This window comes from Balaenoptera acutorostrata, chromosome 16, assembly GCF_949987535.1.
Source record: "Balaenoptera acutorostrata chromosome 16, mBalAcu1.1, whole genome shotgun sequence".
Taxonomy (NCBI): Eukaryota; Metazoa; Chordata; class Mammalia; order Artiodactyla; family Balaenopteridae; genus Balaenoptera; species Balaenoptera acutorostrata.
The window spans coordinates 63854572-63881587 of record NC_080079.1 but is presented as its reverse complement, the minus strand read 5'-3'; the positions used below and the strand labels follow the sequence as shown (position 1 = coordinate 63881587).

The window sequence follows — 27016 nt, the reverse complement described above, 5'->3', positions numbered from 1 at the left end:
ACTATAGTTAAATGAAAAAAATTAAAAAGGTAAATTTAAAGAAATATGAAGGAATAGTACAGGTGGTGAACAGTTGTAACATATTCATGATGGGGGTATGAGAATGGTTCAAGTTTGGGAACCAAGGGCTCTTGTCAGTGGCTCTGAAGTCTGATGAGGCTGTATTCTAGTTCTGGAGCCTCTGCTTACTAGCTATGTGACCTTAGATTACCCAGGATCCCTTTGGCCACATGAGACATAAAAATCAACTTCTTCTGTACACTCATGTTCCTAGCAGCATTATCCACAACAGCCAAAAAGCAAAACAACCCAAATGTTCATCGATGGATGAATGGATAAACAAAATGGAGTATATACATACAAGGGAATATTCAGCCTAAAAAAGGAAGAAAATTCTGGCACATGCTACAACATGGATGAATCTTGAGGACTCTATGGTAAGTGAAGTAAGCTAGTCACAAAATGACAAATATTGTATGATTCTACTTGTATGATGTACCTAGAACAGTCAAATCCATAGAGACAGAAAGTAGAAGGGTGGTTGCCAGGGGCTGGGGGCAGGAGGGAATGGGGAGTTATGGTTTAATGGGTATAGAGTTTCAGTTCTGCAAGATGAAAAGGGTTCTATGGATGGATGGTGGTGATGGTAGCCCAACAATATGCATGTATTTAATATCACTGAACTGTATGCTTAACAATGGGTAAAATAGTAAGCTTTATGTTAAAAGTGCATAAAAATCAACAATTCGATTAAGAAATAATTTTATTGTCTCATATAATGGGGAAGGATGGGGAAGAATCAGGACCATCAGGTGTGACTGGATCCACAGCTTTGTCTCTTGGAGCAATGATGACCGATGATGGCGTCATCTCAAAAGCCAACGTTCCTTCCCAGCCAACAAAACAATCCCAAGGGTGGACTGTGGTTGGCCTGGTTTGGGTCACATGCTTATCCAATCCTTCACTGTGCCCAGGAATGGGGCACTCTGGTTGGATGGAGCTAAGTTTCAGGCCCACCTGGAAGGGGGTGGGGGCAACTGGGCAAACCCAACAATGGCTTTCACAGTGCCTAAGGAGACTGGAGCCCAGGGAGAACCTAGAGCCATAGGAGAGAAGATTGGAAGGGAAAATCTGTCCTCATGCTTCAGGCAGGCAGAGAAGCAGAGGGTAGTGAGAAGAGAAATTCCAGGGCCTGAGCCAAGGAAAATTTAGAAGTGACCCAGGAGTGGTCATGGGGTCCTGACACCCAGCAGAAGTCACCTTGATGCCCAAAAGGGGGCCCAGACAGGGAGTGCTGCTAAGCAGGGCACCGAAGCTCTGCAAAGCCAAGCAGAGCTTACAGGCCACAGCCCAGTAACCAGCCCGGCCTCCAACCTGCACAGGATCTGAGGTCAAGATGGCCCTGTGCAGGTGACGAAGAAGGCAGCCCTGACACCACTTGCATTTCCAGGAAGGCCAGTGACAACTCTGGCCAGTGCTTTGTGAGATGTCTGGAACCTTCCCATTCTCCCAGCTGGCTGTCCCCCTGGGGTTCAGCAGTGACTCCCTTAAAACATGGAGAAAGGATGCAGGCCTGTTGGAGGACTTTAAAGAGGGCCAAGGAGTCACAGCAAACCCTGCCGAACTCCATATCTAAGAGATGGAAGAAGAGGAACCAGAAGGAAGAGAGGGTGAAGTGGCTGGAAGTGAGAGAAGGGTCCACTTCTCTGTCTGGAGACAAGTGGGACTTGGGGTGATCCTGCAAGATGGCAGCTGGCAGAAAGCAAAGGGCACTGACAGAGGAGCCCACAGCCTTGAGTTTGAATCCACTGCTGATTGGCTGTGTAAATTTTGATGTTGCTTCTGCTCTGAGCCTTGGGTTTTCCACCTATAAAACCTACTTTACGGGTGGCTGTGAGCATTGAATGAGGTCAGATCATCCCATGCAACCATAGGTTAGCCATCTGTGTTTTTGCAATATGGTAGTTTCCCATTCCTATTTGCATAGCACATGTTTATTTCCACAGTGTTTCTATGTGCACATGATTCAACTCAGTCCCCTTATCTTTCTCCTAACAGACTGCAGAGCTGCTGAGAAAGATCTCATCTGTTCACAGTCTACCCTCAAAATACACAGGTAAGAAGCCAGGCCTGAAACATCTTGTCTTTCAATGCAGTGACAATGGGTACAAAAGCCAGGCAGTGACACAAGCATTTTGCAGGGAGTTGCAAAAGGAAACACGAGGTAGAGAAAGCAAAATAAATAGATTTGAAGGATGGGCTAAGAAACTTAAAAGAGAGGTACGCTCCAGAGAATAAGAAAAGTATGAGAATCTGCAGGGGCAGGTATTAACATGGCAAGTTTTCCTGAAAAATTAGAGGAGGGGTAGAAGGATTACCCAAGGACCCAGGGCTTTTGTGCCAAGAAGTATGATATATTTTGGAAACAGATAGCTTTTAGCATTTTTCACTGTCTGGATTTCAAAAAAATTACTCATGATGGAGTAGGGATATACTCTTGTAACCACAACTGCCAAGGGGCAAGGACCCTATTCCATGACCAGTCCTTCTGTTCAGCTCAGCCCCTAAATGAGGTTAGACAGGGCAAGGTGGAGCTGGAGTGTTTGGGAACAGAGGCTGAAGGAGCTGAACTGCTGCATCGATTAAAAAAGTAAATGTGCAAGGACATTCTGAGACATGCTACAACATGGATGAGCCTTGAGGACATCATGCTAAGTGACGTAAGCCAGATACAGAAGGATAATGCATAAGACTATATGATTCCACTAATATGGTGGACCTAGAGTTGTCAGATTCAGAGACAGAAAGTGGAATGCCAGGGACTGGGAAGAGGCGGCAATGGGAAATTATCAATGGGTTTCAGAGTTTCAGCTTTGCAAAATGAAAAGAGTTCTGGAGATGCATGGTGGTAATAGTTGCACACAATGTGAATGTAGTTAATGACACTGATGTTTACACTTCAAAGTGGTTTAAATGGTTAGTTTTGTGTTATGTATATTTTACAAGAAAAAAATTGGAAAAAATAAAAATAGTGTGGGCTTTCTGGGGGCAAACTGGTGGCAGGGTTGAGGACAGGGCAGGAGAAATTCAGTGAGATGGCAAGGGGCATAGGTTTTTGTTTTGTTTTGTTTTTTTTGGGTTTTTTGACCACACCATGCGGCATGCGGGGTCTTAGTTCCCTGACCAGGGATCTAACCTGTGCCCCCTGCAGTGGAAGCGCGGAGCCCTAACCACTGGACCGCCAGGGAATTCCCAGGGCATAGTTGTTTTTGTTTTTGTTTTTTTATAAATTTATTTATTTAATTAATTTATTTTTGGCTGCGTTGGGTCTTCGTTGCTGCGCGCGGGCTTTCTCTAGTTGCGGCGAGCGGGGGCTACTCTTCGTTGCAGTGCGCGGGCTTCTCGTTGCAGTGGCTTCTCTCGTTGCGGAGCACGGGCTCTAGGCGTGCGGGCTTCAGTAGTTGTGGTACGTGGGCTCAGTAGTTGTGGCTCATGGGCTCTAGAGCACAGGCTCAGTAGTTGTGGCACATGAGCTTAGTTGCTCCGCGGCATGTGGGATCTTCCCGGACCAGGGATCGAACCCGTGTCCCCTGCATTGGCAGGTGGATTCTCAACCACTGCGCCACCGGGGAAGCCCCAGGGCATAGTTGTTATATGTGATGCTGCCACCAGGGAAACATCCCCAGTGGAAGAGTGGCCAAGGACTTTTAAAAACAAGGTGATCTAATATTGACCATGAAGCTGTTTGCTGGGTTCACAGAAAATCCCCATCCAGCCCCTGATCTTGATTGAAGCCTGCCATGCACAAGTTTTGTGTGAATGGGGTCATATGAATTGACGTGGGGGAATGGGGGCAGTGCTGGAAGTACAGAATGGAGCCTCAATCCGTGGACTGAACTAAGTCAATAGAAGTAGGAGCTCAGAGCCATAGGTGACCGTGAAATTGTAAATACTCAATGCCGACCTCCCCACCCCATCGCAAGCAATTTGCAGAAATCTCAAGGAAGATATTGGACTTCCCAGAGGGTCAAAGCCATCTTCTCTATATCTTAAAGGATAGAGACACCCCAGCTGCATCTGGGTCACATTTGTATAATGTCCCTTTCCTTCTTGATCTTGCCAAACACCATTTTCCTAACCATATGCTCTTCAGGAATGTAACCGCAACTTTCGGTGAGGGTTACTGTTCGCGAGGCAGCAGAGTGCAGCAGATAGGAGCAGGGATTCTAGATCCAGACATGTTGCGTTTGGATCCTGGTCGTCACTTACTGTGCGGCCTTGGACAAGCTCATTCACCTTTCTGAGCCTCACTCAGTTTATTCATCTATAAAATGGGAGTGATTCTCTACCTCATAGAGCTTTGGGGAACATCAAACATAGTACCATATATAAAACACGTACAGCAATTCACATAGTGTTCTGTGTGAATTAGCTAGTACCTAAGTCCTGCCTCAGTGCCTGGTAGGAACTCAATAATTGGTATGGATCGGTATTGTAAAGTGGCGAGTTCCCAACCTCTGCTCTAATCTGCCCAGAACCCTGTGAGACTTGGCTCAGGGATGAGCAGAGCCCCAGCTACGACCTGCCCTTCAGTTCTCTGGAACCTAACAGAACCAGGGAAGCCCCACGTGGGGAGGCTTTCTCCAAGGGAGTCGGGATGGTTTGGTACAGCTCATTCCCCCTCCTGGAGCAAACTACCCAAGCACAGACCTCCTGGTAGGAGAGCAGAACTGTCCTCTTAAGGGGAAGACAGTATTTTAATAGGCTCCACGTGATAGGAAAACCGGTATTGCTGTTGAGGAGGTGCGGGCCGAATCTTTGAACTCAGGGGCTCTTCTTGAGCAAGGTGGGCAAAGTGGCGCGGACTCCTCAGCCCTCTGCCTTTGGCTTTGCTGCCTTCTCTTCTGGGTTCTGGCTGGAGTACACGCGAAGAACTTGTGATTTCCCTATGTTCTCTGGGAGGGGGACGGGAACACAGCAGGCAGGAGAGCGTGAGGGGCCAGGCCCCTACCTGGGAGCTGCCCAGGAGATCTGGGGAGACCCCTTCTCCCCGCCAGGCCCTGGTGGATGTGTGCGTGCCTGGGTCAGGCCAGGCTTCTGCTCGGGCCCTCCTGGCAACCTGGGAGGGGTTGACTCCCCTCCCCCAGCCTCACCACCCTCTTCTACATCCAGGTCACAGATGTCTGAGCAGTACCTACTCTGTGTCAGACATGCTGCCCGGCACACAGGACCCTTTACAGTCTAGTGGGGCAGAACAGTGTACATCGAGAATACCTGTCCTCTCCTCTCCCCTCCAACCTTCCTTCCCCTCCCCCACCGCCCCCGCTCTGGTCTAAGGTACCCCGTCCTCCCTGGTCTCCCTCATCCCCTCTGGAACCCCACAGTCCATTCTCTACACAGCAGCCAGAGGGGTCCCACCACACCCTGCTGATAACCCTCCAGTGAACACCACGCCCTCTTTATGAGACCACATGCCTGGCCTTTCCCACAGGCCGGCTCTGCCCACCGATCTCATTTCTTACCACCGTCCCCAACCCACAAGGCTCCGGCCACCCTGGCCTGCCTGCCCTTTCACCAACACAGCTGGCAGGTGGAAGCCCTGCTCGCAGGCTCTCCCTTGACCCAGAGACGGCTGGATCCTTCCTGCCTTTCGGCTCAAGCGGCCCTCTCCCCACCCTGCCTGTCCTCCTGATTCTGCCATCGCCCTGTCATTTTCCTTAGGGCACCCGTCTGCCTCAGGTGTCTTTGTGGTCTGCACTCCTCTCCCTAGGATGAAGCTCCGCGGCAGCAGGAACTCGTCTCCGAATTCTCCCCCAGTGACCCCAGAAGCTAGTGCTTAGGTACTAATTAAGGATCTGCTGGACGAATGAGTGGATGGATGGATGGATGGATGGATGGATGAAATGAGCCGCTTCTTTGGGCAGGGCCCCATCTCCGGGGGGGGGTCCTTGTACCCCCTGAGGAATCTAGCCATGGTGAGCCTCTGTGAGCCCCCAGTGACCTGCTATGTGGACTCTTACCTGGTTTTTCGCTTTTTGATAGAGGTGGTGTCTTCGTCTTCTTCAGGGATTGGCTAAAACCAACACAAGGAGAGGCTGGGAAGGTCAGGCTGGAGCCGTGCAGACAGCCGAGTGGCAGGGTGGGCAGGGAGGTGGGGAAGGTGCCCCAGGGAGAGGCAAGAGCCTCCCCTCCTGAGAGCCAGCAGGTGTCTGTCCAGGGATGGCCCCACCCCAAGCAGGACCCCAACAACTGTGACCCCATCACCCGCTGTGGCCACAGGGAACCAAGGCCCTTCTGTAGGGAGCTGTAGGGAGGCCACTGCACCTGCCCTCCCTTGGCCTGCTGCTTCCCTGCAGATGGGAAGCCTTCCTGTGTGAGTGGAGAAGACAGAAACCCTGCTTCCCTAATGAAATACTGATGAGCATGGATAACATTCATATCTTGTATTGGCTTTGCACTCAGCAAGCCTTTGGATGCACCCGATGTAATTTTTCCTCCCTATGATTCCGGGAGAGGGGGTTTTGAGAAGGTGAAACAGAGGCTCACAGATGGCAGGTGGCTTGCCTAAGGTCACAGTGAAGCTGCCTTACCACTGTGCCACCCCTGGTCTCAAAGTGGAAAAGAAAACCGAGTCCAGGGCCAGAGCAAGCACCCACACCTTCAGCACATCCAAGCCAGCACAGCATGCCGCCCCCTTCTCACCAATTCGCCCACCTGCGCTCCAGCCACTCCCAGATTTAACATTCCCTAACGCTTCCCATTTCTGACTTCCACTCCTGACTTTCCCCACCCTCTCATTTGCTTGTTCAAATCCTATCCATCCCAGCAGTGTCCCCAGGCGCTTTCAGACATACTTAGGGCTGTTGGAAATACACATCTCCGTGTTCACCCCCATCCTACTGAGTGACAATCTCTAGGCATCTGCCTTTTCAATAAGCTCCCTGGTGAATCTGAGCGCTGCTGGGCTTGGAAGTCAGATAAGCCTAAGTTTGAACCCCAGCTTTTCTGCTGCCCAGCTGCGTGATTTTGGGCTGTCATTCAACTGTTCCTGAGCCTCAGTTTTCTCATCTGTAAAATGGAGGTAATACTGCCTCCGTGGGTGGCTGTATGGACTAGAAATGTGTTAAACACCCAGCGGTGTCAGGCAAACATAGTGGGCACTCAGGATTGCTGGTCCCATGGCTGACACTCAGGCCCCACTCCCCTGCTGTGTGTGGACTTCCCTCATCTTCCCTTTCCCCAGCTCATCATTAATCCTTCTCTCCAGCCATCCAGAGGACTTAATACCGGCATAAAGGTACTTCTGCCTGCCTTGTGTCACCGTTCCTTCTCTGCTTGTGTCCTCCCAAAGACCAAGAGCTCCTGGAGAGCTAGATGTGGCTTACCCAGCCCTGTCTTGCGACAACTGACACAGGTCACCCCCTTAGCGTCCCCACAGCTGGCCCCTGGAGTCTGGTCTGGCAGAGTAAGCTTTCAAGCCGCATAGGTAGGACTGGGGGGGTCTGGGGGAGAGCATGGGCCTCTTCCTCCAGGACAGGCTTAGGCAGCCCAGGCTCTGGCCAGCACCGGGCTCCCTCCTCTGGCCTCCACTGGCCTCACCTGGGAGGACAGGTGGCTGAATGTTAGAGAGGAGAGGGGCAGCTGAGGGGTGCGAAGCCCACCTGTAGGGTAGCTGTTGCCTCTCTTGAAGTGGTTCTTGAATTTCCTGGAGCTGGTTCAGGAGTTTTTCTGCTGGGATGGAGACTAGGGGCTGGGGAAGGAGCTGAGCCACTGCTGTCTGCAGGAGGCCTAGTGCCATGTCTTTCTCTGTAAACACAGGCGGGGGAGAATCCTCAGGGGCAAGACCTCGGCCCCCATCCTGCCGCTTGGTGGGACAGGCAGGGAGCAGGGCCTCCAGCTCTTCTGCCCAATGGGCCCAGACGGCTCTCTCTAACCATCTCACGTTCTGTCCTCGGGGGCCCGTGGGGAAGGCCACACTTCTCTGGCCCCTGTGTGTGCAGCGTGCCTCGGCCTTCCACACCTCTCTCGAGTGTACCTGGTTCTTGGTCCACCTGCCACCACACCCCCTGGCCCCCTGGGAAGCCTGCTGGGGACCCACCCTCCTCCCCCTCCTCCTCCTCCACTCTCCCGTCCAATCGGCTCTCTGGCTCTCATCACTCCTCACCCTCCCACTTAGATACCCCCTCCACCTACTGCCCCAGTGAGTATGTGTACGTCCATTTACGTGTTCACGTGCACATGTGTGTGTGCTCTTATGTACGTGCATTTGCATCTCTGTGCATGTGTGTTTCCCACAGTGGTGGATTAAAGGCTGTGTCTGCTACGTATGGTCTTTGAATGTCTCCCTCCCAGGGGCCGAGGCCTGCGGTCAGTGTGGAGGAGGGGGTCCCCGCTAAGGAGCAGGGTCGTGGAAACCCTGCTGAGGAATGTGGAGGAGGGAGCAGTGACGTTGTCTAGCTGGAAGAGATTAGTTTGGGGCTCCAAAAAGGAGGAGAGGCCCCCGTGTAAGGCCCTGGGGTGGGAGCCGAGTGACATCTGAGTCCTGCAGAAACAGCGGACACAGCCCTCAGCGGTCTCCACTCAGACGAGGTTCTGGGCCCGGGACTGTGTCCTCACCCTTGGGGGGCGCGTAGAGTAGCCAGAACTGGATAGCATTCAAGGAGTCTGTTTGCAGGATTTGCGAAAGCAGCTCCAGGATCTGTGGGCAGGAGGACAGGCGTGGGTCAGCGTGGCCGGACGGCATGTTGTAGCGGGCTGCACAGCTGCCTCCCCCGCGAAGTGGTCTCCCAGAGCCCTTGCTTGGCTAGACGGGTCCCCACGATGGTCCCTGCCTCCCCTCCGCATGGGACTTTACACTTTGTAGAAAGCTTTCTCTGCCTGCAGCCCTGGAGGAAGATTCTTAACCTCCCTACTGGGCAGATGAGGCATCTGAGGCCTCGAGAGAGGAGGACACCTCGCAGAGCTGTTGTGGCAGAACGAAGCCTCAGAATCAGACACTTGGACCCCTCATCCTGAGCCCTACTTGGGCTGGTTGTACCCCAAAGTCCCTCACTGGGAAGGCAAGGTCAGGGCTGGCCCGTCAGCGCCTCAGAGACGCACCGAGTCCCGAACGCTTGGGTCCTTGGTGTGGGGATTTCAGGGACCCCATGGGCGTCCCCTCCCTGAAGTTCCCAAGTTCAGAGATTGGAGATGTTAGCAAAGAGGCGGGGTGATCCCCGTGGGCGGCCTGAGGGCCGGAGTCAGCTGGTTCTGTGCCCTGCTCGGCCGGGGGCTCCTTCCCGCCCAGAGCCGTGCGCTCTTCGCTCCCAGCCGCCTTCTCAGCCTCCGGCATCTTTGCTACTTCGCGGCCCTTTCCCCACGGCGTCCTCCAGTCAGGGATCATCGGCAAGAGATCCAGCTCTGTCTTAGAAGGGCTATGGGGGCTCCCTTGGCCAGGCTGCTGCTGGCGGCTGTGCCTATGTGGAGCTGGGGCCCACAGGGGTAGGCGGAGCCCCCGGAGTCCTAGGAAAGTGGGGTTCCCTCAGCGCTTGGTGGTCAGTCTCCCCAGGACCAGAGGGGCGCTGTCAGTGCCCAGCAGGTCTGCGTCATCCCTGGCAGAGCGGGAACTGGGCCGGGCCTCTCCCCAGCCCTGCGACTGCTCGGCTGCCCACCCTCACCCCCGGGTACCCGCCCCCTGAGGTGACCCCCGCCCCCAGCTGCCCGGGGTCCCTCTCCATTCTCCGCATCCAACTTACCTGCCCTGTGCCCCTCCCCACAGGACCCGAGAACCTACTTCCAGGGAAGGTGAGGCTGCCCTACGGTGGAGAAAGCACTGTGTTCTAGCCCCTGCCATACTGCTCCCTCTCCGGGGACCTGGGCCATGGGCTGTCACCCGGCAGGGCCTCAGCCTCCCCATCTGTGGAATGGGGTCCTGTCTGCTCTATCTATTCCCTGAACTGTCGTAAGGCTCCAAGGGGACTGCGTGCTTTAAAGCACCGGTCACAGGGAAGGTGTCAGGATGCTGTCATGGTCTGGCCTCTCCTGGAGAACGTGTGCGCCTTTGAACAGAGACTCACTGCCTCGCCCACCAGCACGACTCCCGCGTGCCTCTCAGGCCACCATGGGACACTCGAACATGGAGGAGGAGGAGGGGGCTTTATGCTTCACTGCAGCACAGACCAGACAGCTCCAGGGTGTGGGGAGGTGGCTGCAACCAGCCTTGCAGGCTGCGGGGGGCAGCAGGCTGGGCGTGGTGAGGACACGCCAGGCAGGGCCTCCACCTCCGGGCTTCTCGTTCCACCGCCGTGGCCCCCTTCACTAACACGTCAGGTGCCACAGCTGGACCAGACCTCGTGACAACGAGTCCGTGCTCCCAGTTTGGCTAAATCATGGAACTAAGGTCCCGAGAGGGAAAAGGACTTAGAGAGGGAAAGGCTCACACAGAAAGCTAGAGGCAGCTGGGGATTGGAATCCAGGCTCCTGACTCCCAGGTCTGGGGTTTTCGAGCCTTATGGTCTCGGGCGCAAGGCTCCCTGGGAGAAGCCAGGCTTGAAAGCAGTTTGCAAGGGTCCTAGTCGGATCCCTGTGAGCCTGGGAGCAGGTACCACCGTGTTCTCTGCCCTCAGACTAGGGCCTCTGTAGGGTCCACAGCCCCCAACCTTCCCAGCGCCTCACCAGCAGCTCCTGATCCTGCAGGATGAAGGTCTGGTCTCCTCCATCTCTGCTCGCAGGGCGGTTTCGTGCGCCCTGGCGGGAGTGGCGGCGGGCCGTGGCCCGGGTGGGAGCAGGGATGAGCCTCCCAGTCTCTGCTGAGTACTTTGCCCCCTGCTCCCGCTGAGGCTCCTGCTTCTGCTGGGAAGAAAGCGGCCAGAGACTCTAGGCAGAGAGGGAGAAAGCGGAGAAAGCAGAGGGGACAAGGGGGAAAAGAAGAGGAGGAGGCCAGGGACCCAGGAGATCAACCAGGCCAGCCCGACCCTGTCCTAGACCCCTCCTGCCAGTGGGGCGGCCCTTCCATTATAGCTATTGCTCTTCCTGCTGGAATTTCATTGAATGTTGGCTGCCCCCCCGTGGCTCTCGGGTGGTCCTTGTACTTCTTCCTGGGTAGGCCTTCCCCATGCCCTTCCGCCCAGCCCATCAGAGATTTGAAAACAGTATCCTGCCTTGGTGTAGGATACTGTCCCCCACAGCTTGCCATCCTTTCTTTGCCCTGGGAAACCTTCCTGAGCCAGGCCTGTGGGCACAAGGCCTAGGACCTCCTGCCCCTGGAACTCCAGTTAAGACTGGTAGTATCCTTCTCCCCATTTTAAAGATAAGAAAACTGAGACCCAGACAGCTTAGCTGAGTTGCCCTGAGTGTCACAGCGAGTTAGCTGCAGAGCAGGGATGAGAACTCTGTTGCCCAAGACGAGGGCAGGACTAGACTCAGCCACAAAGAGCTGGGCCTGTCCTAGGACCAATTTCAACCACTTTCAAGCTGCCTCCCACTTCTCCTTACTGGTTTATCAGCAAATAGCACCCAGGAGGCCACCCCCGTTCTGTCTGAAATTCTTCAGGGATTTTCCACCCCTTCTCAGATTAGACACGAAACTAAGTTCAGAAATGAGAAACAAGCTGATCTTGCCTATGTCCAAAGTCAGCCCTTCTCCCACCTTCTCCCTCACTGCTGCCCACTTGTACCCTGTTCTTCAGCCCTCTGGTCTCTAAAGATGCCCTGCATTTTCCAGCTTGTGAGCCTTTATGCTGTACGCCTCCACTAGGTACGCCTCTCCCCATCCGCTTCTAAACTATGAGCCCTTCTTGGATTTCTCCACCTGGTATGTTCTGTCCTCTGAACCCTCACTGGGACCCTCTCCCTTGGGTTGAATTCATGGGCCCCTTCCCCTGTGCCAACAGTAGTGCCTCTCAGGAAGGCTCGCTCTGCGCTGATCTGCTGGAAGCCACGTGGGAGGGATTTAGTTACAAAGGAGTGAGTCCATTTCATCTCTTCTCAGACAGCTGCTTTGTTCTGCACCCACCTCCTTGCTCTTCAGCTGATTCTCCTTGGTGAACATGGCCACCCGGGAAGCCAGGTCTTTCAACTCCTTCTTCCAGGCCTCTGGAAGGAGGGGACAAGATCCGGCCAACTGATATCTGGGGCTCTCCTCCTTGCCCTCCCTGTACACTGGGTGTGGGGAGGACTGTAGGTGGAAGGGTCTCCTCTCCTCCCCGTCTTCCTGCCCTGCATCTTAAAGGGAGGGGTAGTTTCACAGGGGAGGTGATGCCCTTGAGGGAAGGAGTAGGAATCACACCGCTGGTGGGTTGGTGGGTATGGTGGCTACTGATATTGATGTCCTAGCCTGTGGCTTTACTGGGAGATGCTGGAGAACGTTTGGCTACATGTACCAAGATGTCTGTGATTTAGTCTAGCTTTGCATCTGTTAGGAGCCCAAAGCCAGGACAGAGATTCAGTCGATATGCTGTGGCAGTTACTAAAATACTGAGTGACTCCTGGCGAGGTTGGTAACGAGCACTGCAGCAAGCCTTCCAAGCCCCTCTGCCCCTTCCCCAGGATCCTCCCCGCCCTTAAGGGAAAGGGTAAGGCTTGGCAGAGCAGAGGCCTCTGAAATGCTGCCCTCCCCCTCCGCCCCCCAACACACTGTCTATGGCTGATTGTTCTGATTGGCTGGTGCCTGAGCACACAGGTTACAAAATACAGTTATTTCCAATACTGTTCCTGGCTAGAGCTGTAAGTCACATGACTGTTGCCCAAATCTGCTTGTCCTCTGCTTGTTGTGACTCCTCAGACACGTCAAAGCCAAGCAGGGGTGCATTTCTGAGGACCTGGGGTTGGGGAATAATGCAAATGCAGCTGCCCGAGGAAATAAGGAAAACAGTGGGGTTCCCCACCAGACCCCACTGACCTAAGAGCAATGGCCCTTTCCTTCTCAGGCACCCACCCAAGCCAGGCACAGGTATAACCCCAAGGTAGAGGGGCTGTGGCCCAAGTACCCACCAGAAGAAAGCCAGGGATCCCGATTGGACTGCGGGTCTCCAATGGGGACCGAGATGGTGGGCATCCCGATCAGAGAGCGGGGTAAGAGTGTGGCTTGAGGTGAGGCGGCCAGAGAGAACTCGTCCCGGACAACACAGACAGGCTTCCCGGTGAGATCTGTGAAGGGTTAGAGGCTGTGGGAAGGGGGGCCTGAGTGGACCCCAAGAACTCCGGGGGGCTGGGAGGAGGCTGGTGAGCAGCGGGGAGCACTGGGCCCACTTCTTCCAGTAACCACAAGCCCAGAGATGGCGAGAGCTGGGAGGGCCTCTGTAACCACTGCGACCTTACCCCTGGGGACACTTAGAACGGCAGCGAAAGGATGTGCTCAGGGTCACGCAGTGAGTCAGGCAGAGGTAAGGCAGGAACCCAGGCTTCCTGAGACCCTAGTCCTGGGGTCCTTTCGGTGTTCTGTGACAGGGCAGTGAAGTGCAGGTGTGAGCACACAGAGTCAGGCAGCTTAAAGAAGAGGATGTGGGGACGGGGGTCATTAAGCCACAGTTTGTGACAAGAGGGGCCTGGGCTCAAATCACAGGGAGCGAGACCCTCTGGATAAAACTTCATGCCATCTGTCAGGCTTGCAGGGCTGAGTGCACGGCAGCCTGGAGGTGGTAAGAGACATTTACACGTGAGGACCCTCCGGTCTAAGGTTTGTGTGATGTTATAGCATCGTTAGTTAAGCTTTGGGGAACAGCCTGGTTAGGACTTACTGTGGGTGCTCGCTCTGTCTTCCCGAACACTTTCCTTTGGTGCCAGGACCCCTCACTCTCCTGGGTCCTCCTAGCTCACCAGCCGCTCCACTACTGCTTCCTCTTCCTCTCCTCAACCCCTTAGCCTTGGGGTCCCCAGGTTCATGCCAGGTTCTCCTCCCCATCTACGTGGTCCCCTGATGATCCCATCCAGCAGGCCACTTCAAATACCACCCCCATCTGAGTGGCTCTCACATTGGCATCTCTGCCCCAAATGGACCTGACTGCCTACTCGATACCTCCCCTCGGACTTCTAAGAGGCATTGCGCATGTTGCATCTCCCACGTCCCAGACCAAACCCCTGACCCTCCCCATCCTCCACTGGCCCCTTCTGTGGGCTCCTCTGTCTCAGCCAGTGCAACTCCAGTTTTCCAGTTACTCAGGCCAAACACCTGGGAGTCAGGCTGCCTCCTCTCTCCTCTCGTACTCTGTTTTGAATCGATCGGCAAATCCCATTGGCCTCACCTTCTGTATATCTCTAGAGCAGGGCCACTAACTCCTCCACTGCTACCTCCCCGGTCCAAGCCACCATCCATTCAAAGGCCAGTAGATCCCTTCTGCTACCTCTTTGCTCTCAACCTTCCAGTGGCTCCCATCTGACTCAGTGAGATGGCTTAAGTGTGACCACGGTGAGCTCCAAGGCTCACGCGATGTGGGCCCGGCTGCCTCTCTGATGCATCTCCTTTCTCCCCCTCCTGACTCTGCTCCAGCCTCACTGACTTCCTTGCTGTTCCTCCAACAGAGCCAGGATGCTCTCGCCTCAGGGCCTCTGTCCTTGCTGTTCCCTCTGCCTGGGACACTCTTCCCCCTGAGATCCACATGGATCATGCCCTGTCTTCCTTTATTCTTTGCTCAAATATCATGCCGTTGGTCAGGCCTCCCCCTATAGCCTTGGCACTTACCACATCTGACACCTTATCTATTTCCTATTCTTCCCCACCAAAGAGTCGGCTCCGTGAGGGCAGGGACTGTCTGTCTCGCTCACTATCATAACCCCAGGACCTAAAAAACTGCTTGACCCATAGTTCACACTCATTAGATATTTGATGGATGAATAGCTGAGTGGGTGAAATGGCCTGAGTTAGAGAAGAGAGTGCAGCTCTGCAGGAGAACCTTCATCCCTTTCTCTGATTTGTAAAATGGGAGAATCGGCAATGACTTAAATCCTGTAGGGCTAGGCAGTGTGCCCTTGGACCCCCGCACCCTGCCCCTGCCTCAGGTCGGGTCTTGGCTCGGCCAAGTGCGGGCTGGGTCCTCCCTTTCCAGCACGCCCTCCCCTGTCCCCACCTCCGGCCAGGCTCTGGCCTGCCCCAGCCCTACCTTGGATGTGGGTCACGTGCTGGGGATGGGGGTGGTGCCGGGAGAAGAAGGAGTGGTGGCTGAGGTGGCCGAAGCGGTGGGCACCGGGAGTTTGGGGCTTGGAGCTCCTCAGTGCCTCTCGGATCAGATTGAAATCCACGATCCCTGGGATCATCAGTTCTTTCTGTGGCCCGCCGTCCGCGTGGCTCCTTGGCCTGCACCCTGATTTCTTCTCAGGTTTTGGCTCAGCCCTTGGACTGAAGGAGAGGGTCAGGGAGAAGCAAATGGAGCCCCCTGGCAGCGGTGCCCACCTGAGCTTATTAGAATCCATTCCTGAGATGCTCTGAAATCTGGTTTCCAGGACTTCACCACCACCCCCGTGACACCAAAGCTGAGCCTCCCCCAGGGTCCTTTCCCAGCCATGCCCTCCGGCCCCAGGGACCCTTCTGTCTTCCTAAGATGCCTGAGCAGGGAGCCAGGACCCCAGTTTTCTCTCAGAAACCATTTCTAAAGCCAGAAAGAGAAGCCATAGACCCACCTACTCATCCAAATACCTGGACTGGAGCAAAGGTACATTATATACACCTCCAGGGCCAGGGGGCTGACCCTAGCATGGGCCTCTCCCCAAGCCAAACAGTTGGCAGCCCAAGAGAAGCCAGCTATAGGCTGTCACCCTCCCCCCTTGCCCTCAGGGGCAGTTTTGGCCCAGACTCAGCGTCCAGGAGCCAAAGCTGGCGCCAAGACCAGACTAGGCCAGCGAGTCCTTTTCCCGGGGGGGCCCCTCCCGGGAGATGCAGAGGTGACAGGGCGGCTGTCAGGGCTGCGTCGCTGCAGGGAAGCCTCAAGCTCTTGCTTCGCTTCGCTGGAGACAAGCATCTCAGGTTCTCTGTCCTCCACCCGCACCCCTTCCCTCTCCTGAGGACGCTGTGCTTCTGCCCCCGGAGGAGGAGATGGAGTAGGTCCAGCGAGGATCCACAGGTGGGCTGCTGTCCGCCAGGGGCCTGGTGGGACCACCTGCCTGCTCACTGTCTGCTTTCCCTTCCGGTGGCCCTGGCTGAAGGGAGTCCCTCTGGAGGAGTATAGATGGACTCTGGATATGCTAAGCAAGGCGTTTTGCCCCGGGACCCTCTGCAGATCTCGCTGACCAGGCCCCTGAGTTTCCTGTTCTGTCCTCGATTCGCCTCTAAGGGATCTGGGACTTAAAGAAATAAAGCAAACCTTCTCTGAAAGTCACTGTTAGCTGGCCTCCCCTACCCCCAACTAACAGAAGAAGTCAGCCCCTGAAAACCCCTGGAATTTCTGTGCTCCTGCCCCCTGCCTGTGACTCTCTCCCTACCTAGGAGGGGCCCTGCTTGTGACTTTGCTAACTCAGGCCTCAGAACCCACTGGGGGCCTGGCTGATGGCAGTGGAAGGTGATCTCCACTTGGACCCTCAGTTTGTTGAGTTCCTTTGTCTTCCGCCCAACCCGGCCCCCTCCACCTCCTTGGTCAGCAGGGAAGGCATTTGGGACCTTACCTCGTCAGTGGATGCTCTGCCAATTGGGTCCTCACTTCCGTAGCCATTGTAGGGCCTCTAACAGAGTAAGGACCGGTGAATTTAATACTAGTGTTGAAGATGGATAACAGGAACTCTTGTTGACTGGTAGTAGGAGTGTAAACCGGAACAGATTTTAGGGGAAAAAATTGGCAGTATCTTATAAAATTGAACATTTGCATGCCATATCAACCAGCAATTCCTCTCCCAGAAATATACCCCAGAGAAACTCTTGCAGATGTGCAAAGGGGGCTATGTGTAAGAATATTCAAACCAACATTGTTCAAATTAGCAAAAACCTGGTGACAATCTAAATGTCCAGTGGCAGAAGAATAGATAAATATGCTGTGGTCCATTCAGACGATTGAACATTATATTGCAACGACAATGAACAAACCACAGCTACACGCAACAACACAGATGAATCTTACAAATGTGATGCTAAGTCTAGGAAAGCAAGTTGCAGGAGACCATATAGCCTGAGATGCTTTTTAAAAATAAAGTTCAAAAGCAAGCAAAATTAGAGGACTTCCCTGGTGGCGCAGTGGTTAAGAATCCACCTTCCAATGCAGGGGACGCGGGTTCGACCCCTGTTCAGGGAACTAGATCCCACATGCATGCCGCAACTAAGAGTATGCATGCCGAAACTAAGGAGCCAGTGAACCGCAACTAAGGAGCCCACCGGCCTCAACTAAAGAGTACACGTGCTGCAACTAAGGAGCCAGCAAGCTAAAACTAAGGAGGCTGCCTGCTGCAACTAAGACCCTGCACAACCAAAATTTAAAAAAAAAGAAACAAACAAAAAGCAAGGAAAATTATCATAAACGTGATAAAACAAGAAAAAAGAGCAATGAAACGCTAAACACAAAATTCAGATAGAGGCTATTTCTGAGGGCAGATGGGAAGGGGAGAGGGGGGAGGAGAGGAGCAAATATGATGTGTTGGTGGTGGTATTCTAGTTGTTGGTTTGAGAAGTGCATTTACTGGTGATGACATGAATGAAAGATAATAGGTGTTAAAGCCAAGAATTGTGATTAATCTAAATCTATGGATCTGTATATATAGTGCTGGGATTGCAGGTGCCAAGGATGGGGTTGAGGCAGGAAATCAGTGCATTCTGAGAATTAACCGTCTGAGTCATAGAATCTGCAAGGGACCCCAGAGATTCCCCCAGGGCCAGCCTTCCATCAGGTTAGGGTGGAGGGGAGCGGACAGCACTACCTGAGATCGGGTAAGAGGAGAGACTTTGAGATCAAACAGCAAGGAGCCAGGCATCCTGACTCAAAGTCCCCTGATCTTTGCCTAAAGAGAAAACCAGTTGGCAGGGCTTCCTTTGAAGGAAGTTTGGACATCCTTAATGATGGGGGCTAGGCTCTAGAGCACTTAGATGCTGTAGGGTCGAGGACAGGGCATTGGGATGCCCCATACCCACCTGCCTACAGGAAAAGGACTTGATAGAACAGAGACTTTTAAATACTTTTGACTGTGACCATAGTTAAGAAACTCATTTTTACATCATAACCCAATTCACACACACAAGTGTGCATGCATTTGTGTGTGTATGTGAAACTGAAGCAATTCTTACCCTTGTTATATATGATGCATACTGATAGTTTCATCCTATTTTTTGTTTTCATTTTGTCAGTGTTAGATGCAAACTATTAAATTGATTTTATAAGCCACTAATGGGTCATAGCCCACAGCTGCTGTGAAGAGGTCACCAGAGCCTCTAGCAGGCCAGGCCTGCCTTTTCCAGAGCAAGCCAGGCCGGGGCCCCACTGCATCTGACCCTGACCTTCCTTCCCTCTCTCCCTGGGCCCCCAGCTGGCCAGGCACAAGGGGCCTGAAGGCTGACACCAAGGCAGAGACAGAACTTCCCTTTTCCCCTCTTGGCCCCTGTGGGTCCTCCCCCAGGCCCTGGGCTGTCTGGAGTGCCCATTTCCTGCCCTGTGGAGATCCCCGGACTCACAGAGGAAAGTGGCCGCTATAGCATGTGGGTGAGTAGCCCTTGCTGCCCCAGCAGGAAAGAGCAAAAGGATATGTCAATGGGAAGGCTCGTCAGTTCTGTGGGTAAGCCTGTCGCTTTGTGACAGCATGAGCCAGTGGTTGCTAGGTTACCTCTGCCCCACAACTCCAGAACTCACTCCCTGGCACCCCTCTCCTCACCCCCACCCAGCTCCTCTTACCCTTCCTGGAGGGTCAGGAGGGCTCGCTTGAGGACCTGCTCGCCCTCCCTCCAAGCTCCCTTTCTATCTCCCATTCAGCGCTTTCGATGGGGACCAAGGGAGAAAATGAGAATCAGGGGCTGGTTTCAGCCAACGAGCATCAGGCAGAGAGAGAAAAACTGGCAGAAAAATTTTGGTTGGGCTGGGTGCCAGCTCTGTCAGCCTGACCGGGCTGTCTGCCACCACGGAGGGGGTCCGTCTCCATGCATCCTATTTCTGGGGATTGATTCGCAGAGAGCTGTCTCTTAGATGGAGAGGAGGAGGCCGCCAACAGGATCCAAAGCATCCCTGCAGCCCTCCTCTAGGCAGGTTAGCTGGGTGGGAGGACCCTGGGCTTTCAGTTCGGCAGGGGTTTCCATGGGATTCTGACACTCCCTAGATGTGCCACCTTGAGTAAGTCGTCTGTACTGCCAGAGGTGTGGAACAGTGGTAAGAATACCTGGTTCCAATTCCAGCTCTGCTTCCTAGCTTTGAGGCCTCAGACAATTTACCTGATGTCTCTGAGCCTCAGTTCCTCTGTCTCTGAAATGGAGATGATACTTGCGCTTATTCTCACGGGATCTTTGAGATTGCATGACGTAATGCACATGAAAGTGTTTAGAATAGTGCCTGGCACCAAGTATGCTAACTTATATTATTACCCTCTCTGAGCCAGTAAAATGGGGCACCCTCACCTACTTCTCAGGTTATTCTGAAGGACAAACAAACGAATAGAAGCGAAGCACCTAGTCATATGCCTGGTGCACAAGAGATGCTCAAAAATGGTAATAATAATCACTGTGATTGGTATCTTTTTTTTTTTAAATTGGAGTATAGATGATCTGTAATTGGTATCTTGATGGAGGGAAGATGGAGGGGGATGGGATGAGTCCTGAGCCTGAGAACTACCATGGGTAGTTTACTTTGTTTCTTTGAGGCTCAACTTGGACCGCTGAAAACAGGGGACCAGGATAATCCTTTGTCCACAGGGCTGACGTGAGATCAGAGGCTGTGAGGGGCGTACACAGACTCTGTCAACAATGGAAGGGTTTGCAGATGATGCTTGGTGCTGTCCTAGGAGTGAGGCTGCCGGCCCTCAAAACGGATGGGGGTGGGCCTAGTTGAGGGTCTTCCTTCTCGGCACCCCTGGCTTCATATCAGTGGCCCAAGGCTTCTAGACTCTGTATCCTCTGCTGGGGAGGAAGAGCAGGAAGGAGGATGGCTAGAGGCAAACCCAAGTTCTTCAGAAGTTCTGCCCCTCCCCACTGAGGGGTGGGGACCCAAACCACTGCAGTGCCCCATTCAGGGGTGGCCTCTGAGCTTGGCCTTGCCTCCAGTGCTTCTCCATCCACACAGGTCAGAACGTGCTCCCTTTAGGCTCTGGCTTCTCCTGGGCTTGTCTCTGCAGGAATGAGGTGATCCCTTTGAAACCATTCTGAAAGCCCCCTCTTGCATGCTTCTGGGAATCCTGATGGCTACTATGACAAATAAGACTGTATTTGAAAGGAGAGAGAGCTTTCTTCCCTCCTGCCAGCCCCTCTGTGGTGCTTTCAGCTCACCTGGGGGATTTCCCACAATGTGACCTGACTCGGCCGAGACTAAAGCCCACTCATCCTCCCCTTGCACCTCTTACCCCACCACTGTGTTGTTTAAAACTGAACACCGGGTCTCCGTGCAGATTGCAGCTTTGGGATTGAAGGGGGTACCTTACGGAATGCCCTCAACACTGGTGTATAACGTTTATGAGAGAATTGAGAGGAAACCCTTCTGACTGCTTTTTATGGAGCGTCAAAAAGAGGAGAGAGATTCTGCCTGCCTGTAAATGGTTTGAAGTACAGTCCTCCTGCTGGGATGCCTCAGTTATAAGAGAAGCACTATAAAATTGTATGGAATACTTCTTATGTGCCAGGCACTTTGCTAATCCTTTTAAGCATATTATCTCATTTAACCCTGTAGATGAGGAAGTTGATGATCAGAGCAATCCTTGTATGTGTTAAAAAATATATTCTCCCCTTGTGGCTTGCTCTTCTGTCTCCAAATGCAGACTTTTTTTTTTTTTTAACATCTTTATTGGAGTATAATTGCTTTACAATGGTGTGTTAGTTTCTGCTTTATAACAAAGTGAATCAGCTATACATATCAAATGCAGTCTTTTTTTTTCTTTCTTTCTTAGTATTTTATTTCACTCCTATCAAACACATACTGAGACATAATATTAAATTTGTGGTAGAGAAAGATTAAAAAAAACATAACTTTTCAGGATATCATTATTTCCGTATCTCCCAACAAGGTTACTGTGTAAATACATCCCTAAGATATATTTTCTCAAACACCTCTGACACCAAATGTGTGAGTTTTCTATACCAAGCAATTCTCCAATTTTCTACAGACACCAGCTAGGTATCCTGCAGTTTAATCCAATTCTGACACGAACTATCCAGGGTTAGTGCAGCCCCACAGATTAAGGGCTCAGCCCCACAGAACTGCCCCCTTCAGACTCCAGTAACAAGTAGTGGGTTCCCAGGTTACTAACACTTCTGTCCAACTTGGCTGCAAATCAGGGGTTCCCATGACCCCGTCGTCAGGTTTTATAATTTGCTATAATGACTCACACGACCCAGGGAAACACTTTACTTCCTATTATTATAAACAAAGAGGTACTTAGGACAAGGTCCAGAAGGGTCCTGAGCACAGGAGCTTCTCTGTCCCTGTGGAGTCTGGGGCGTACCACCCTCCCAGCACATGGATGCATTTACCAACCCTGAGTTATGGAGGTTTCGTTGCACAAGCATGGTTGATTAAATAATTGTCTATTGGTGAATAACTCAATCCCCTGTCCCTCTTCCCTTCCCTGGAGGTCGGAGGGTGGGGCTGAAAGTTCCAACCCTCTAATTATATGTTTGGTTCCTCTATAGCAACCAGCCCCCATCTGAAGCTATCTAGGGGCCCATAAGAGTCAAGTCATTAGCATAAACTCAGAAACTCAGATAAGGTTTAAGGGAACTTATTGTAAATAAGAAAAGACACTCTTTACACCCCTGTCACTCAGGAAATTACAAGGGATTTAGGAGCTCTGTGCCAGGAACCAGAGTCAAAAACCAAATATATATTTCTTATTATATCACAATATCATATACATATTGGATTTATTTGAGGGAGTAGAATAGCTGATTTTGTGCAAATAGTGCCCAGAGAGGAGGCAAGAGTAAAGAGTCCTTCCTGGAGGTAATGGAAACACAAATGTGTACACAGATTAGAATAGGCCGTACTGTCACCACACTGCTTGCTTCTCCTTCTGCTACAGAAAAACACCAGAACCCTTCATCACAAGTATCACCAAAACATCATAGGACGCATCAAACGCAGTCTTTTGATGGAGAGAAATTTCTAATTTTAACTTAGCCCAATTGATTAATTTTGTCCTTAGTGATGAATGGTGTTTGTGTCCTACTTAAGAGATCTTTGCCTTTGCCTACTCAAAGTTATGAAGACACTTTTCATATTATTTTCTAGAAAGTTTACTGTCTTACTTTTCACATTTAGAGCTATGATCAATCTGGAATTTGTTTTTGTGTATGGTGTAAGATAGGAGTCAAGAGCCATATTTTTTCCCCTACAAATATCTATTTGACCAGCACCATTTTTAAAAACACTGTCTTTGACTTGCTTCTCTCTGGTATCACCTTTATCAAAATTCAAGTGTCCATATACGTGTGGGTCTGTCTCTGGACTCGTTCTTTTCGAGCGCACTATGGGTCTAGCATTCTGCCAATACTACACTCTCTTAGTAACTGTAGTTTTAAATACATCTTGATATCCAGTGGTATAAAACTTCATTGGAGAAAACTATTTTTTTTTCTCCACTCTCAATACTTCTGACACCAGATGTATGGGGTTTTTCCCACACCAAGAATTTCCCCATTTCAGCAGGAACCAACTGGGTGTCCTACAAGTTTAACTTAATTCTGACACTGTCTGCCCGAAGACAGCATCAGACCCCACAGGCTAAGGGCCCAGTCCCACAAGGCTGCCCCCATTTCAGACACTGAAACTGAGTGTCCCGCTAAAACTAAGTTCCCGTACTGAGTTGATGATTAATCTCTCAATCCAAAACTTCATTCCCTTTCTTGTCCCCTCTGACCTCAATCCTGTGCTAACTGAACACGCATCGACCAGGGTCAGATGACTAAAATTGCTGTTGTCAATAACATGATAACATCGTTAATGTACTCAGGTTGCTACTATAGATATCGTCGTTAACGTACAAACTCAGATTGTTTCTCCAGGGCAACGTGAGATAACAGGCCCTTGAGCCTTGGACCACCTGGCCAGAGAATTCAAAACCAGAGACATCCTGAGCCCCAGAACCTTAACGTCACAGAAATGTCACCTGATGATGATTAATTCCAGCCTCTTTGTTCTTCCCCTTCAAAACATCCCTCACTCAAAGACCAAATGGAGTGGATCTGAGACTGGTCTCCCACTCCCTTGCAGGGTGTGATGCAATAAAACCCTTACTTTGCTGCAAACACCCGCTGTCAGAATTTGGCTTCCTGTGGCCGCAGGCACATGAGCCCTTATGGTAACAACACCAGTCACAAGTCCAGGTTGTCATCTGTATTTCTGACTGACCAGTGTTAAATTAGGGTTCTCACGATCCCCTCCTCAGGTTTGCAAGTTTGCTAGAATGGCTCACAAAGCTCAGGTAAATATTTACCTATGTTTACAGTTTATTGTAAAGGGTATTATAAAGGATACAGAGGAACAGCCAGATGAAGAGGTACCTAGGGCAAGAGCCCGTGTGCAGGAGCATCTGTCCCTTTGGAACTGGGGTGTGCCGCTCCCAACATGTGGACGTCTCACCAACCTGGAAGCTCTTCAGACACCATCCTTCTGGGTTTTTATGGAGGCTTCAATAGGTAAGCGTGATGGATTAAATCATTGGCCATTGGTGATTGAGTCCACCACCAGCCCCAGGTCAGGGGGTAGGGCTGAAAGGTTCCCCTGGCAACCAAATATTACCTCAGTAACATAAAGTCAGGTGTGTGATTGAAAGAGCCAGTTATGAATAACAAAAGACACCTTTAGCTGTCTCATCACTTAGGAAGTTCCAAGGGTTTTAGGAGCTAGGAATGAAGATGAAGACTAAATGGATATATATTTCTTATGATAAATCACAATATTGCAGATTTCCAGGTTTGTCTTTTAAGATTGTCTTTACTCTTCTAGTTCCTTTGCCTTTCCACACAAATTTTAGAATAATTTATCTGTATCTACAAAAATTTTTGCTGGGATTTTGTTTTTTTTAACTGATTTTTTTTTTCTACCAGGTTTTTTGAGATATGATTGACATACAGCACAGTACAAGTTTAAGGTGTACAATATAATGATTTGATTTACATACATCATGAAATGATTATCACAATAAGTTTAGTGAACGTCCATCATCTCATATAGATACAAAATTTAAGAAATAGAAAAAAAAATTTTTTCCTTGTGATGAGAGCCCTTAGGATTTACTTTCTTATCAATTTTCATACATAACATACAGCAGCGTGAATTATATTTATCTTGTTGTACAGTACATCCCTAGTACTCATTTATCTGCTGTATGATCCTGGTATTATTTCCCATCAATGTACAGGAGAAAATCCTGTGATCACATGCCCTTTATCTCACCTATTGTCTCTTCTGCTTCATACATGAGATTTTGGATTGTGGCCAGTATCACTGGGTGCTTTGATGAGAGCTGGCTGCTCTTAAAGTTGAGTCTCTGCCAGGCTCTTGGGGTTTACCTACCATGGCATTGCCTGTGCCTCTATTGTCCTGAAGTCTGTGTGACTAGCCTTCTGATGATCTTTTAGAGAATAAAGGAGGAAAGAAAGAGGCGTGACTAACGACCCCACATGGCTTATCCACCCCTCCTGTCTCCCCTAGGATGGTCAGTTACCTGGTAACATGTCATCTGAACAGGACTCACAGCTCTGGAGCTGGCAGCTATAGGCTGGTCTAAGTCAGCACTCAGGAAGGTTACCCAACTGAAAGTGTAGGCATCAGAGAAGAGAGAGTAAGTCTGAGCTCTCCAGAAAGATCTAAGATCATGGAACCAGACAAGTTTCCTACATTCATCCCTTTTCGACTTAAATGTCCCTTCTTTGACTCCCATCCCAAGTTCTCCCCTCATACTGTCTTTGAATACCCAATAATTCTTACAATTTCATGTATCTCTTCTGCAAGCCTGTCAGCGCCAAGAGGTTAGAGGCCACATCTATCTCGTTTATCACCAAGCATAGGGCCTTGCTCTGCATGCTGGTTACATGGGTGTATTTGTTTTGTACTAATTCATCAAACTCCTGGTGCAATGCCTCATGCCCAGTAAATATTCATTGAATGAATGAATAGATGAATCAGAGTCTAAGGTAGTTATTCTGCCTATTCACCCCTTATATGCCTGAATCCTCTCCTCAGAAGTCCTACCCACTGTATGCTAGTATTTGTCAACAAAACAGCTCTAGTGACAGGGAGCTCTCTACTGCCCAAGGCTGCCTGTTCATTTTCTGTGTAGTCCTGTTGGCTAGAAAGTTCTTCTTAATACTGAACCAAAATATATCTCCTTGAAGCTTCCAGTCAATATTCTTGATTTATTCTTATGGTTACATAAATCAAGCCTCGGCCCTCTTTGTGATGACAACTCTGTAAGAGCCCATGGCATGTTATGCAACTCTAAGTAATTCCACATGACTAGGGAAATGAGAAATCCCAGAAGGCACAAAACAGTCCAGTTTATTATGCCTGCTGTCCCAGAAAACTTATTAGTTATGTCCTCGGTCTCAAAAGTGTCCCAGATTGGATGATTAATTACATAGTTACTCTAACTATGCCTGGGGTATAAAGTCTGAGGGTGAGGTAGAAATGGGGGAGATGAAGGTAGAGAGAGGCAGGGGCTGATCATACGGGGCCTTGTGGACCAAGTTCAAGAAGAACATTCAATTAACTGGGCCTTGTATGGTACCTTCCCTTGGAGGGCATCCTCTCCAGATATGATCTAATTCACAGACAGATCAGTACATCCATTGATAGATGATTATTGCTATGGATTATCATTTATGGAAGACATCAGGTAAGCGCTTTCCAAATAGCCTGGGGTGTGGCCCGGGCAATCTCTGCTGACCCTTGTTCATGCATTTTCTGTAACTGATTCTCTGCCACTAAGGCTTGGTTTTGACTTGTTTTTATAGTTGTGAGGTTGTGTCCAGAGACAACATTGAGCCATCCCCTCAGGACCTCTTGCTGTCAACCAGAGACTTTGTAAGACTTCCCCGGGGGGATGTAGCTAGGATCAGAAGCAGGCCTATAGCGATAATCAACTTGCTTTAAAGGACTGAAATTATTTGTATATTGGAGGGACTGGTAAGGATATTTGACCAAAACGAGTTTTTAATTGAGTCTAAGATGATGTAATAACAAGGCAGTGCTGAGTTAGATGTTTGACTGGGCAGCCAGTGGAAATGGTTTAAATATTTGGAGTACGTGAATTACATGAGAAGTGGATAGTAAGAGTGGGTATTTGAAATATGTCTGAATGAGTGGATTCCTTTGCACTGCCCCCTGCAACATCTGTCCCTAAGTGGCAGGTGTTTCTTTGCACCCCAAAACTGAGTGTAGCAGTCCCCTCAAGCAGATCCACAAGGACGAGCTTCAGGCTGCTTTTGCCCACCAGGAAGCCAGTCGGCAGTGGACCCCAGGGCTTCTGGAGGCTTCCCGACCCCAGTCACTGCTCCAACAGTTGGACGCTCAGAGGGGATGTAAGGCAACTAGGAGTGGTCGTGTCACCCTGCCCTTCCCATTCCTCTTTTGTCAACCTATTGAAGTGTGGGGCTAGTTTGAGAATCTAGGTGTATTAATTTGCTAGGACTGCTATAACAAAGGACCATAAACAGGGTAGCTTGAACAGCAGACATTTATTGTCTCACTGTTCTGAAGACTAGAAATCTGAGATCAGGGTGTCGGCAGGACCGGTTTCTTCTAAGGGCTGTGAGAAAGAATCTGCCCAATGCCTCTGCCCCAGACTGGTGGTTTGCTGGCAGTCCTTGGTGTTCTTTGACTTGTAAAAGCATAGTCCCCATCTCTGCCTTTATCTCCGCATGGCATTCTCTCTGTGTGCATGTATGTGTCTGCATTCACCCTTTTTAAAGGTCACCAGTTATATTGGATTAGGGGCCCAC

At 51.0% G+C, this 27016-nt stretch overlaps 2 protein-coding genes across 6 annotated transcripts in view; one reads left to right on the top strand and one right to left on the bottom strand.

The window, feature by feature from the left end:
* SGPL1 (sphingosine-1-phosphate lyase 1) overlaps positions 1–27016 on the top strand; it is a 110685-nt gene that overhangs the window by 11326 nt on the left and 72343 nt on the right. For 2 of the 5 annotated variants that reach the window (XM_057530638.1, XM_057530641.1), the window contains 3 exons: positions 278–437; positions 2059–2116; positions 23521–23710. The gene's annotated coding sequence lies outside the window, so the exon portion shown is untranslated. Of the gene's footprint in view, positions 1–274; positions 438–2058; positions 2117–23520; positions 23711–27016 lie in introns of those variants that run through there. The other 3 variants (XM_057530640.1, XM_057530637.1, XM_028162967.2) reach the window with 2 other exon arrangements.
* TBATA (thymus, brain and testes associated) lies at positions 4870–16616 on the bottom strand. Its single transcript, XM_057530644.1, has 9 exons — positions 16570–16616; positions 15075–15310; positions 12970–13125; positions 11993–12072; positions 10654–10827; positions 8617–8698; positions 7662–7806; positions 6021–6073; positions 4870–4955 (listed from the first exon to the last, which is right to left on the bottom strand). Exons 1-9 carry the CDS (start codon positions 16614–16616, stop codon positions 4870–4872), a joined length of 1059 nt encoding a protein of 352 aa, XP_057386627.1.

Bases quoted from the DNA above. Each gene is read 5' to 3' on its own strand.
- TBATA (XM_057530644.1), bottom strand. From the start codon at position 16,616: ATGGCTACGGAAGTGAGGACCCAATTGGCAGAGCATCCACTGACGAG. The intron at 8,699-10,653 runs GTGAGGCGCTGG...TCCTGCCCACAG, and splicing joins TGCAGGATCAGGAGCTGCTG to ATCCTGGAGCTGCTTTCGCA. The intron at 7,807-8,616 runs GTGAGGACACAG...CTGTGTTTACAG, and splicing joins ACTCTACGCGCCCCCCAAGG to AGAAAGACATGGCACTAGGC.